Raw genomic sequence first — 14494 nt, 5'->3', positions numbered from 1 at the left:
GCATGAATTCCTCAATAGATGGGTTGGGTACTGGAACCCAATGTTACAATGTGTTTCTACTCTGAAGAAAGGCTTTAGGGGTTTGGAGGTTTTTTGTTGCTGTTTAAGAGGATTTTATGAGGCTAACCAAAGTCTCTGCAATTTCCACATCATACGTGTAAGAACCCTTGAAGTCTTCTGTGCTGTTTAAGTAAAGAAGATACAGTAGTGTACCACTTCTTTAGTGATACTGCTCTGGTTACTTCCCTTTCAGTAGGTTTGTCCTGGCATTTGTTGTTGGAACTTCTGATGTATCTGTTTTAGATATTCCATCATCTGGTCTTCATTACTGTACAGTTCTATAGATACCTATTTTCCTTGCAGATATTTGAGGTATAGGACATAGTGTTGTCTCAATTTTTCATGTGAGGGACCAGAACATAAAGGAAATCCTGGTGTTAGACATAAGTGTGTGATAGAGCAAAAACCTGAATTAATTTCTCTTGCACTTTAAAGTTCATGGTGTAAATACTGGATCTTTCTTCTGACCAAAAGGAGGGGAAGGCAGGAAAATAACATTTGCATACAGTCTGGAGAAAATTAAGTGGGAAGAAGTCCAGTGAGTGTTATGCACAGATACACTCTTCCTTGACTCTGTAATATGCGTCTCAATTGAATCTCTTTTTTACAACAATTTATCAATAATCTAAACCAGCAGATCTTGCGTAGGGTTTTTTCCAAAGGCTTTCTTTTTGTTTCGCTAGTTGAGCAATCCATGAGTCATCATTTGAAGTCTCTTCATCGTTGTCTTTTAGGATTTTCAGTTAATAGGGCTTGTACAGGATGGCTCATTCGGCTAGAATGGAGCTTGAGTTAATCTTCAAGAAGGAAAGGTAGAGGAAATCCGATGAACATGTGTGTTAAGTGTTCCAACCATTCTCTTTCCAGTGCATCTCTTCAATTCATTAAAAATAACAGAAAACAGGAAAGGACGCGTTTGCAGTTGACATTTCCTTTGAGTATTACATTTGACTTGGCAATGCACTTTTCCTCTGTCTGAAAATTTTCATTAACATCTTCCGATAGACATTTTAATGTTTCTTATATATTTTAATGTTTGTTATATATTTTTTAATATATGCTTGTAAATATAATCTGGAAAAAAAAATAACAATGAGCAATACTGAATCACAGGTGTGAGTCATTGGTGGAGAGCTGTATAATGATAGTGAAGTTTAGACAGGCAAACATTTGGTTCATGTCTCTGTTGGTAGCTGTTAAATTTCTTCTTCTTTCTCAATATTTCTGTTGGAAGATGTCCAGACTCAGTGTTTAGGTACACTTCCAAAGTATGTTAGGCATAAATTCATTTTAGCTCAAATATAAAAAAGTTGCATTTTTAAGGACGAGACACAAATTTCCTCAGAGTTTAGGGGCTTTGGAAGTTTTGTTTCATCAGGGTACGTTCATCAGGATATAAACTATTGTTTGAGCTCACAGTATTAAAACAAGCTAAAAAGACATGATTCTGCCTGTGCTCTAACATCATTGTTTGATTTTGATGATTATTTCAATATGCCATTGTTATAGTAACAAGTGATTTTTCCTTAAAGAAAAAAAAGAAGAATGGCACATATTTCAGCAGATGTATACACTTTCAAAGAAGCTATTACCCACGCACAAGCCCTGGCAGACACAGGTTGTGTGATATCTGCATCTGTACCTGAATAATCCCGTTGTTCCAGCATCCAGTGGTCTCACTACTCTTGAATGGCCCATTACCTGAATACTGGAAGACGTGTTTCCTGTGAGACCTCCACTGAGTTTTTCTCTACTAAGAAACGTCCATACAACCTGTAGCCTGTAGTGCACAGCTGGATAAGCAGCAGCGGGAAGCAGCCAGTGGATAGCTTGCTGTATCCCCTGGAATGTCTCACAGAAAGCCAAATGCTCACTAACTGCATCCAGATCACTCAGAACTGCAGGACAGGCGCATTTTAAGAAATCAGACTTTATACTTCTTGCTCTGGCTTACGGAGTTCTGCTGTTGTGCTACCACTGCAAATAAATCATGCTATAGATGGATGTTTTACTCTTATCAGGTACGTGGGTATCCTCTTTCCATTAGAAATACCTTTTCATGAATTGTTAGGGAGGAAAGGCAATATATTTATCCTGATAAACACAGATGGTTCATTTGTGAGGGTTTTTTTTTCACCCTCTCCTTAACACTTTTTACACAGCACAAGTTTGGTTCTTAACACACAAAAAAATTCTCTTTGTGACTGGAAGAGTATAAAGGGCTTCTCCTCTCCTAAATTAGGTATAAAACACATTTTGTGCTGCTTCTTTATAATATATTCTTGAAATAGGCATGCTAGCAGATCCCAGAATTCATCCTTCCCAGCCCTGTCTGTAGCCCAGTAGTGCAATTACAGGGAATTCTGTTCTAGCTGTGTGCTACAAAATGTTAATTCTTTATAGATGCAGAGTCAGGAACATGGAATTTATATCTCAAGTAAAAAAGTTGTAGTGACTTGTTTTCTCTGGATTGTAGCAGAATTGGAAAACCAATTATTTTGGACAGTGCTCCCCTTGAATAATGTCCTTGAGCTATGTCCTCTTGTACGTAAATTTCTCAAAGAGTAGCTGACATTCCGGCGCTCCCTCAAGGCTGGGTTATAATAAAAAAGATTTGGGAGTCTGAACAAATTTATCCATAGATCCACAGATCTTCTGCCAATCCAGGTACTCCTGCTTAGGCATTAGCCTGTTGTCTCAGATTGGAACTGGATTAATTTTTTTCCACATTGAGATAGCTAATTTGTACCAGAAAATAAAAGATGTTTGACTGTATACTTTTTCTACCTTTGTCTGAAAATACCTTTGTTACCATAGTGTACTCTTTTTGTTACCACTTTATTGTTTTCTTGTAGTACTTTTTATAAGCCATGAGAATTAGAAGAGGAAGTTTTAGACTGAAACTTTTTATCTTTGAAATGGCTTATCCTCTTTGGGCTTCCTGCCTGTACTCTTTTCATACCTTGATACAGTTGCCACCACCGTCCCTCCTGCAGTGTAACTCTCCAGTGGTCCCATTGTATTAGTCCTGGAACTGCCTCTTCAAAGTAAATTGGATCATCTTTAAGATTCAAGAATTATTTTAGGATGTTATTACTGGGCAAGCCACTGACCTGATGATATTCCATCCTCCAAGAGAATAGAGTAGGTTCTGTTTCCACCATGCATACTTGTTCTGCCTGATTTCAGTACGTCTGTCTGAAGTCAGTATTTTAGTCTTTGCTTTAATTTCTTTTCTGTCAAACACCTCCGGCAAATTAGGTTTAGCACTGTCCATCCTATTCCCCTTAGAATTTTAATTAGCTTGGTGCTGAATACCCAGTGCGGTGCAATTATATGTATTTGATTTCTACATAATTATTTGTCAAAACTGAATTGCTACGATTCCATTAACTTTTGTAATGCATTGCTGTATATCTGCAGGTGAAGCAACATTACAGGGGAAAAAAAAAACTGGATCAAATCCATTCAGATGTCACTATAAAATAGATGAAGTCTCAACTTTAGACTGTGAGTGTGGTCTGTGTGTCATAGGCTTATGCCCAGTCATTTTTTGACTGGTAGAGAGGGAAGAAAAGCAAGGTAAATATGAACCGTTCTTTACCTGGTGTAACTTAGGACATGATCCGGGCATATCGTTCTGTGCCCCATATGCTTGGTAATGCCAAAGATACAGAAAGCTGCTCCATGATCATAGCTGAAAGTTCTCACGTGGAAAGCTGGATGTGTGAAAGCAAAGTAGCCACCTCTGGCTTCATACAGCATGCTGACTTAGGTGACATCCTCGATGGGACTGGGACATGGGTGGGTACACAGTGCTCATGGCAGCCTCCTGCAGGCACCAGCCCCTCAGGGACCGTTCTGCCTCAAGCGCCTTGGAGGGGACCTCAGGCTGTGGGCCGCCTGTCAAGGTGTACACACTTAGCCAGGAATTTGGTTTCTCACTTTTCTCTCTTGCTGTACTCAGTCATGTTCCTACGAATTTCAGCAGTGACTCCCCTGGGTGAGGAGTTTGAGTCAACAGAGCCCACTGGAGAACAATAAACATGGTAGAATGGGGCTATAGGGCAAAAATCACTGCATAGGCAGTCCTCAGCGCCACACTGGGAGGGACAGAGGTCTCATCCTGGTTCTCTTGGACATGAGAGCTGTGGCATGTTCACAATTGTTTGAATAATGTAGAGGTATGAACAGCGTACCTTCAGCCCTGTTTGTTAAAGGAGATTGTTATTCCGGTGAAAAAAAGGGAGTATAGAGTGGAAATCCTCCCACCAACCACCTGTCTTAGGGAGGGCTTCTTGGTGAAGAAGGGAGAGGTGCCTTAGATGTGCCTGAGTCCCCTGCCAAATGCGAAAGGAAAAACTGTAAATAAGGAGAGACCATATGGTGCAAGTTGATCCTATATAGAACAAACAAGGCTTCATACAAAGTGATTCAATTTCGGATGTGACTTGTTTTCAGTTTCACTAACTAAGGCTTTCCTATATTAACATTTCACTTGCGCGTTCTTTTTATGCTAGATATTGCCGATACAGGTGCATAGCAAGGATGCCATTTTTCACTTTAGTTTTTTCAGGAATATGAAACAATTTCTACCAAGTGCCCACATTTGAAATATTCATAGATTTGTATGTACGACGTACTGATGGCCAAGTTCTGACTTTGGTTTTATTCATTCAGAATTTAGTGCTCCTTTGAAAAAGAGCTGGAGGATCGGATAGATACCTTTATCAAGTATGAATTCTGGTAGAGGTCCATTGCGAGTCTTCCAGATCTCAGGCCGAATGGTTCTGTTATACAACACCAAGCTCTGAAGTTAGCTCTTCCTTTTCTGCATAGCCAAAGAGGTGCTGTTAGTACTTGCCAATGACCCTTTGCTTTGCTTAGTTTTTTTTTTCCCACCTTGTTGGTGGTGATGGAAAGGCATACATGTTGTGCTTCCATGACTGCACAGAGCAGTGTCGGTATGAAAGCTAGCACTGCACAGAACTGCTAAATACAGACAGAACTAGCCATGTTTTTTCAAACCTAGAAAAATATTCTTAATAGCGGCAGGTTCCTTTTAGTTTCTTTTAGCTAAGGAGCACTGAAAAGAACAAAAGAATGGTGGAGAAGCATTGAAAAGGGATAGTTACTGCAACAAAGTGGGTTTTTTTTTTTGCAGAGTTTCAATGATGAAGCCTTTAAAGAGAGCGTTTACAGATGTTTGATTTCTTTCAGGTCCTCAGATTTTGGGACGTTATATACGAAGTTGAATCTACAGCCTGGGATTTCCACTGTTATTGACAATTTCTACATTTGTCCCACCAACAAAAAAAAGGTATGTGGCAAAAAAATTACTTTTTATAGGGCAGCTGAGACTCAACTATGCAATGCTGCAACCATGTGAAGTGTGTTTTACTGGTTTTCAAAATATAGGGAAGTGGTTTTCACAAAGTTGCAGGTCACCTTAGATGAATTTGTGACGAAAGGAAGTGGGATATTTATTCTTGCTGAATAATATAGGAAGGAAGAAATGCCGTGATGGAGTATGAAAACTTTTGAGGCCATTGACTCCTGGAAATGGAGGTTCCATGGAGCTTTCCACAGAAATGGAAGAGCAACTCCTGTAAGTTTCCACACATCCACCTAAAATTTTTGAACTAGTGTTCAACCTCTTCATCCTTTATGCACAATTTCAAAGTCCTTTGCATGTTCCTTAATATAAAGCATAGGGACTGGGGAGGCTGTCATTGAGAATGATGTTTATCCTGTGTAAAACCTTAATTAAAAATTAAAAAAACCCTCTCCTTGAAACTCTTTCTTAAAAACTGCTCCTGCATCATTACTGAGCCAAAAAGCTTTTCATGGAGCCTAGGAAGATTAAGTGGACTTTATAAGCGAGAGCGAAATCGACCCATTGAGTGTATTTACAATGGATGTTATATTAGAAGCAACAGGAAGAGCGATTATGAGGAAAAAACCCAATAACAACCCTTCTATGTCTGCAAAATGCCTGTGTCTTAAACAGCAAAAATTGTGAAGTACATTGTGAATAACAGAAGCACAGTAGGTCTTTCATGAAATAAGAATTTTCTCTTGATAAGGGCCTTTTAACCCCAGTGTAATACAAAAGCATTGATTTCATGCAGAGGCCACTGATTGGAAGGACAATGTTAGTTGTGTTTATCTGTCTGTTCTGCTTAATCAAAAATCAGTGTAACTCAGCGAGGCTGCCTGGATGGTTAAGTAGATATTTTATTTCTCTTGCAATTGTCACTGGAGTTTTTGCACCCAAGCTATGCTTATGCCTGAGCTCAATAATATATTTTCAATTTGCTGCAAAGTCAGAAATTATTTTTTTGTTTCTTGAAGTGGAACTACCACCAAGCACAAAGGCTCTGTGTCTCAGAGATAAGATCTACTGGTGATTTCAAGTCCAAAAGAATAAAAAAAAAATCTTCACCCATTTCAGCTTTGGGAATAAAAGCTAAAAGTAAGAGACAGATGAGAGCTCTGTGGAGGATTTTTTCCCAGCTCACCCAGCTCTAATATAAAAGCCTGCATAAGCACAGGGGGGCTAGTGACAATGTGGTTGTGCCAGTTGTCTTGAAAAATAAAGGGGGGTAAAGAGGGCTGAATTTCAAGCCTGAAGGACACACACAAAAACCAAAAAAATCTCACGTTAACCCTGTCTCAGAAAAATCTATATTCTGCTCAAGAAAATTTGAAGTTCTTAGAGATACAAAGCCTGCTTAGTGTAAACTATCACCATATTGGAATCCATTTGTTATACAAAGTCCCTTTGGGTAGTTGTTAAATACACTGGTTTTATGCAGAGGTTTTCTTCTATGAAGATGTTATTCAATAGCATACAAACAACAAAACCAGCCGAGCAGAAAGGACTTCAGGATTTAGGGCCTTTAAGCAATGCCAGAGGGAAACATGTTTCTGTATGCAAATATACATACACACACACATACATGGTACCAAAATGGTGAAAGCATTGGAATTAAATTGCCAACAGCAACTGGTCTTTGAGGTGTTGCAGTTACACATGGCAAGTAAGGGAGAAGTCTACATGTGATAAGAACTTTGTCAGTCATAATGGCAACTTTTCTGGTGTTGGACACTGACTAAGGCTACCAGCTGATTTCATAAAAGTTATTTAGAAGGATGGAAGAAAATGTTTCCCCATCCATCCATTTCAGCCCATTTGCAATAAGGTGGGATAGAACCTTTAGAGCTCTGACTCCCTTTTCTGAGCTGAGCAAAGTCTCAGGGTTTCACTCATTCCTGGTATTACTAGACTTCAGATCATTATGGTATAGATTTTTGTCAACCAGTTCACATCTTTTGAAACGCGCTGAAAACGGAAACTGTGCTGGAGTGCTGACTGTGCGTTCTGGAACTGAGCATGCAGTTTGAATTTAAAGCGTAAGTAGTCCCATGCTACCAGTTAGCATTTAGAGACTGGGAATATGCATGAAAGCAGAGATCAAAGACGTTGATGGGTATTTTTTGAATACTTTGCATATTAAGCATTATTCTATGCCTTCATTCCGTTTACCCATTGTAAACCACATCTATGGAAGAACTGGTACTGCAAATTTAATGCTTATACTTTCCACCTCAATGTTATAAGAGCATTAACCTCACCTGGTTTTAGCTCAGTGCAATTTAGGTGCCTAGTCAAGCCCTCTCCCTCTGCAGTCAGTGGAGAGACGCATGTACCTGCAGGCAGTTCATCCTATTAAAGTCATAGTTCTTTGTATTTGTCAGAGTAAGACTTGAATGATCTTGTGGAGGTTCTTATACATGATGTTGAGACTGTTGTGGGTCTGACCAGAGACTCACTGCAGCTTCCTACAAAGACATACAAAGAGACAGAAGACTATTTTGTTTTGGAATGCAATTAGATAAAATATTTGCTATAAAGTTCCAGTCTAGTTCCTGGACTGACATTATTTCTTCAGTTTATCTCTGCCAGTATACCAGCTCCTGGAGCGACTTTCACTCAACACGCCTCCACTCTGTGAGCTGCAGTTATACCATTCAGACCAATGGACTTATAAGTGAGCTTTATACAGCAAATGTGAAGTTCTACGGAAAATTTTCAGTGCCTATCAATTGCTTTAGTTTGCATTTTCTTAAGATAGATTGAAAAGAAAAAAAAAGTTTATACATCTTATCTTCCCTACCCTGTAGTTTAAGAAGTTAAAATTCCACAGAATTGTAATGCTGTTTGTGAAGAAGTGCGTTAGCAGATGCAGAGGGTACAACAACATCCTTTTCACATAGTGCTCCATGGAAAAGAGACTGTATAAAAAAAGAACAAAATTGTAAGGTAAACTACAGGAAAGCTGGGGGATTTTAACTAGCTGGTAGAAGCAATTTATAAACCCTACTAAATCTAGGCAAAGTGGCAGATTCCTTTTCTCTCACTCTTCGATGAACAAGTTGTGATGACTACTGTTCATGGGCTAAGAGATGAATGAGGAAGGAATTGTATCAAGGTCGTCTCTACACAATCTTTTGTAGTCTGGGTCTTTTTCTGTCTGAATGCAGCAGAACTCTGATGCGGAACATGAGTTGCTCTGGTTACTGCAGGACTCAAGCTACGAAACTCAGTTTTGACAAGAAAAGGTGACAAACCTCTGAGGGTAGAGCTTTAAAGGGCTTTGTGTATCACTCTGAATGGGCCTTTCTGATGAAATCATGGGATGGAGGTGCGAACTGTGGCTGTATTGTTTGGGATTCAGAGCTGAATTGCAGTCACCTGGCAGCACAAGTAGAAGACATTTGCACCTACCTGCAAAAGAACATGTAGGCTCCCCCTAAACGCTATACAATGGAGTAATAGGCAAGGTAACCCTGTAATTAAGAGTTCACACTTCCTAAGGGTACATTAATATTTGCTTTGCATTCTGGCTGTTTTTAGTGTAGTATAAGCCCGCAACCGAAGACACTGAAACTGTTATTCTGACATGGTTTTGGAAAGTTGTAGAGTAATGAAGGTGAGTTCTCCTATGTAAGCTCTCTGATGCAAACTTCTCCATTTGAAGCACTTTTTCATTGATTTGTGACATAAAATAGCCTTACTCTGTGCAGGCCTTGAAGTCCTGTGCATTGATAAGGGATTTTCCTGCACTTTACACGGCAGAATTTACATAATTATATCCTTTTCTGTAATTACTCTATGCCAATAGTATCAAATAGTGCAGGCATCCCATAATGTACCATGTGGGGGAAATAATTTGATTTGAATCCTCTGTTTTTCTAAACAGCATTATAATTGTGATTTGGAAGTGATGCACATGTTTCATGGAGTATGGAATTATGCTTTCCATAGTGTCAATCTGGAGTCAGCTGAACAAAGTAAATTCTTTCTATAGAAGGCAAAAGTTAGCAGAATTCATCTAAGAATTTAACATTTTTATAGGGCATATGTGCTGTTTGGTGTAGAAATTACACATTTGCTTTAATTCTGTTTGTATAATATTGCGGGGGAGGAGTTGAATGAACACTGATCTTTTCCCACATTCAGCGCATATTTTAATTTTCATTGGTGCTAATGCAACTGATGGATCCATCCTTCTGTTTATGTGCTTCTGGAAAAGAGGCAGCTAAGCGGTGTACATTCAGGCTTTTCATATTAAGAGAAAATAAATTTTGATTGTGCATACACTGACTTATTAGTTAAATGGGTTGAACACTTACATTTCCCAGCTGTCACAATAACCAATAGCTGCATGTTTTTCAGAACTAAAAGGCAAGATGACAAACCTGTACTCTTGCTTGACAAACCATGCAGAACACTTAAGATAGTAATAAGGCTATATGCTATCCTGTACAATATTTTAAATCCTGATAGCTTAAAATAGTATAAATTACACGTGATCACAAAAGGGTATTTGCCACAGCTATAAAAGCATTCCCAAGATGCAACTGGCTTGAGCAATGTTTGTAAGCACTTACAGGTAAATGCAGTCCTACAGCATTTTGACATTCGTCTTTCAGAGGAAAACAATTGGTAGTGGAAGTTGTCAAAATGCAGTATGACTACATTTAGTTGTAAGGAATAATTTCTACTCAAGTATCAGTTTCCTTAGAGACCGTACCAGAACATCCACGAACACAGAGAGCAGAGTTATCCTACACTTATATTAGTAGAAGTTGTCAACTATGGAATATTCCTTTCAATAACCTGAGTAGTTACTTCAGGAAGATTTCACTGTGAAACTGCAGAATATGGGTATGTTGTGATGCATCATCTCTCTACCATGATGCATTCTTTCCTTATAAGCAGTATCACCATTCAGTTTTATTCTAGTGATGCACCACCAGAGCACTGATGTAACCTGACAGCATCATTTTGCTTAAGACTTCTGGCTGGGACTGTTCAGTTCATCTTCAGATTTTCCAAAGGCTTCCAGAAGTATGCCCAGTAATCAAATTTTTTTTCCACCCATAATTTGCTAGTAAGTGGATTGCTGTGAGAGGCAGTCCTATGCAGAAATCCCAGATTTTATTCATACACACATAGCTGATGAGCAGTTTCCTCGTTGACAGCCAGGAAGCTATTAAATGTGAGTGGAGCTCAATAGATTAAAACAGTCAGAGCTTTCACTGAGCGGTTGGCTAGCAGTCACCATCTACAGCAGAGGTCACCAAACCCAAGCCATACAGAGCGAAGGTTTGATGGGGTGTGAGTATGTATATGTGGAAAAATATGATAAATCTTTGAGAAACAGAGAAACAGTTGAAAATTAAACATATATATGGAGCGATCACGAGGAATCTGGGTATTAGAAAAGTATTTGAGCTATTTACTGGCTAAATGGAGGCAAGGACCTTCAGCATTCCCTGTCTGACTGATTCCTGCTTTGTTTGAGAAATCAGGGCTTTTTCATATGTTGTATGTTAACAGGTCTGCATCAAGAATGTGTAACTCTTATGTAATTTTCATACTCTATGTAACACCTCCTGTCTTAAAGAGTAGACTATGAATGCATTTTTCTGTATAGCGTGACAGAGAAAGGTTTGGTTTCATTTCCACAACAATTTTGCTGATGCTTTCTGTGCCTTTCCTTGTCCTGGTCTTCTGTGTATGGAGCTAGAAAGGAATCCCCAGCTCTTCTTGATTAGGTGCATTTTTGTCTTTGAATACTTTTTTGCATGCATGTCTACCTCTGCCTCTAAATCTTTTTGTTTCAGTTCTGCTCCCTTTGACCTATAAATTTTTTTATAGTCCAGCATCTGGAGTAGACTTGGGTCAAGGGCTACACCTTATTTAAAAAAAGAAAAATGATGACCCTCAAAAAACCCCAAATCAACAAACCTGGCTAACAGTGCAAGCGAACAGTAGACTGCCATGACCAGTGTGAAGGTTTAACATAGTATGTAGGATAATTACCCATCAAGGTAGAGGGTCTGTGGGCTAAATGGGTGCACACTTGAACAGACATTCTGTGTTATTGTTCTATCCTATAATTTATTCGATGCTTAATGTAGAGTTCTCAATTGAAGTTTTTGAGATTGACCTTCTGCTGTGATTTTGCAGCCTAATGTACAACTTTTGCATTCTTTTGTGCTCAGGCATACAATTATTCTACGGAAAAATAGTCCTGTCTTTACTGCATGCTTATTATAGATTCTTTTGTTCTGTTTTTATGAATTTCCTGTCTAAAACTCATTAATCATAAAAGCAGACCAACAACTACCAAAAAGCTGTAATGTTAAATTAAGTTTACTGTAGTGAAGCCAAAAATAAAAAGACTAGTTGGTGGGAGTACAACATAAAAAAGATTTATGTGATAATGGAAAAGACCTGTGAGCAAGTGTTAAGAGACCATTGTGCATATGATTCTGCACTTGAGAGACATCCATTTCCCTCCTGGTAATTCTGGGAAGAGAAGGAATCCAAGCATCGTATTTTCAGCAAGGTTTTATTTCCTATTATGATGAGCAGGGGTCATTGCTTGAAGAAATAGGAATAGTCAATCAAGAGCACCGAGTAGAAAGCAGGTCTGAAGCTACCCTCGCTACCTGCAGCGATGTGTGCTGCTGAGCGGGTGGCTGGTCGGAGAGGAGCCATAAACAGGAAAGCATAATGTTCCACACCAGAGGGGGTTTAAGATCTGGGATTTTGAGTTGGTTTGTCTGAAAAGAAGGGCAATTTTGCAAAATTTAGACCAGGCTCTGTCATGTCAAAGCTCTTTATTTTAAAATGTAGATTCTTATACTTAGGCCCAAATCTGAATCCTAGCCATAAGCCAGAGGAAAATATAGAGGCGTGGTGGTAGATTTGCAGTGCGGGACAGTAGGCAGGTCATGTGTTTTTCTTGTCCAGCCTGCCCATGGGCTCATCGACCTGAAAGTACTTCTTGATTCCTCCTCTGCTTGAGATAACAACTAGGGAGAAAACGAAAATCAACCGATCAACCAAAATTGTCTGCGGTAGGTCTCTAGACATGAGTGAGACCTAGGCTTTTGTCTGGCATGGCAGAGACTTGTGTCCTACCTAGAGCTACAGCTGTCTTCTAATCAGTAGCTATGAGGATCATGCCTGTCTTTTTTGAAGGCTATACATTCCCATGAGAATATTATCCTGGAAGATTTTCTGATGCAATATGGAGCTTGCAGAATTAAATATAAGGAGGAAGCAAATTATAATATATGAGATAGCATCCAAAGGAGAAGGTGTCCATACGAAGAATGGACAGTTACCGATTCAGGGTTGCATGAAATCTGTGACAGATAAAACCAGAAAGGAAGAGGTGGTTATATCAGCGGTGCTGAATCTTTGCAAAAGGAAAGAGAAGAAAAGAGAGAGAAACTAATTGTAAAGAGCAAATGGTAAAGGATTAGTAACAAGCATCTTACGGTACTTAATAAGTATTTAATTCGTTGCCCGCTATGCCAGGATCAAATGGGTACAGATGAGTCTACAGAACAGAGTGAGGTTTCTGCTAAAGTGGCATACACAAGATGATGTTTTTCTGTGATTAATTTAGATTATTTATATCTATTGCAGTTATCCTGTGTGTTTAGATTACTTTCGTCTAATAATTTACTGAACATCACAACATGCCTAGAGGCACGTATCAACGTTCCTATGTTACAGAAGGGAGGAAATTGGGAACTCTTTCATCTTAACTCAGAGTCTAACTGCAGCAACAACTAACCAATAGGACAATGTTAAGGAGGTTATATGAAAACTTCTAAACCGTCTTTGAAGAAAGATGAGTAATACCGTTCAGGAGGTCTGCAAGGACAACATACAGTAGGCATATTCCCCAGACAGCCCAAAAATAATGGTATAGAGTGTTTGAAACACATCCATCATGCTTGCTGATGGACCTTCTGAATCTCCTGGAGACCTGTGCATTTCCTCCTCATTTCCCCAATGATGGAACAGCAGCACGAGTCCCAGCTTCCACGCTTCATGCTCTGCTAGCGTTTTCCAATCTACTGATGTGTCACATTCTGCTTCTCTTCACTGCAGCTGTTTGACTTCCCTCCACTCATTGCTGACCACACAAACTCCTCTGGCTCTTTCAGGAGCAGAGATGCAGCAGCATTTTTTTTCCCTGGGGTCAGCATGGAAGCACGGTAGAAATGAGCAGGGTTTAAATTGCTACCACAGCCATTTTGCAGGGCTGGCAGCATCTCACCCCACTGAGAATCCCGTGGCTTCTACCCCCCTACACTGCTGGGAGCGAAACTGCCGCTTAAACCAGTCAGCTGCTGCAATCTTGCTGTCACAGCACAAATATTTGTACAGGACTCCTAAACTACCATGAATCTCACTGTTAAGTACACCAGTGATTTTGTTTATTCCACTCTCTTTGTGGCATTTACTAGAAGGGATGAACGTAAGTGCTTACCGGTTTCTAATTCTGAAATGAGCCCTGATTCCGAGTGGCCCCAGCACCCTGCAGCAGAAAACTTCTACTGAAAAGGCAGGACCTGTGTGACAAATACGTTTTAATCATGTCATTCTCATGCAGCCTGTACACATTTATTTGAATATAGTCTTCAAAAATTAATGCAAACATAAAACAGAATTATTTTTTTTCATTTCTCACTACGTGTTTCTGTCAGGCAGAGAAAGAATCTCACTTCTGGAAACTGAAGTCTCTTATGTTTAACTAAGCTACCTCTGAAGCCTTCTTGACAGGGGCCTCTTTCAAGCTTGTGCTAGAGAGATTTTTTCCATCTGTGGGAGTAACTAATGCTGACATCCGTTCATAGCAGAAGATTGCTATCAGATGAATGGTGAATTCTTCCTAATTCCTGATTTGGTTTTGAGGAGGAATCTTTTGCAGCCTTGTTTTGTGTATAACCAGTATTTCTTTCCCCCCATTTTTTTTTTTTCAAAATGATTTTTTGCAACCTTTCCATCACTTCTTTCTTTCCATCTCTTAATCTCTTTCCAGCTCTTTCTTGTTTT

At 39.3% G+C, this 14494-nt stretch overlaps 1 protein-coding gene across 10 annotated transcripts in view; it reads left to right on the top strand.

Moving 5' to 3' along the window:
• The window catches only part of SORCS2 (sortilin related VPS10 domain containing receptor 2), a 575679-nt gene that overhangs the window by 319038 nt on the left and 242147 nt on the right, over positions 1-14494 (top strand). For all 10 annotated transcript variants that reach the window (XM_074587510.1, XM_074587509.1, XM_074587507.1 and 7 more), the window contains exon 3: positions 5281-5380. In XM_074587510.1, coding sequence (XP_074443611.1) covers positions 5281-5380 — 100 coding nt within the window. The remainder of the gene's footprint in view (positions 1-5280; positions 5381-14494) is intronic.

Source organism: Larus michahellis, chromosome 5, assembly GCF_964199755.1.
Source record: "Larus michahellis chromosome 5, bLarMic1.1, whole genome shotgun sequence".
In the NCBI taxonomy this organism is placed as follows: Eukaryota; Metazoa; Chordata; class Aves; order Charadriiformes; family Laridae; genus Larus; species Larus michahellis.
Note: the sequence above shows the minus strand (reverse complement) of the source record. Positions and strands in the feature narration are given on the sequence as shown.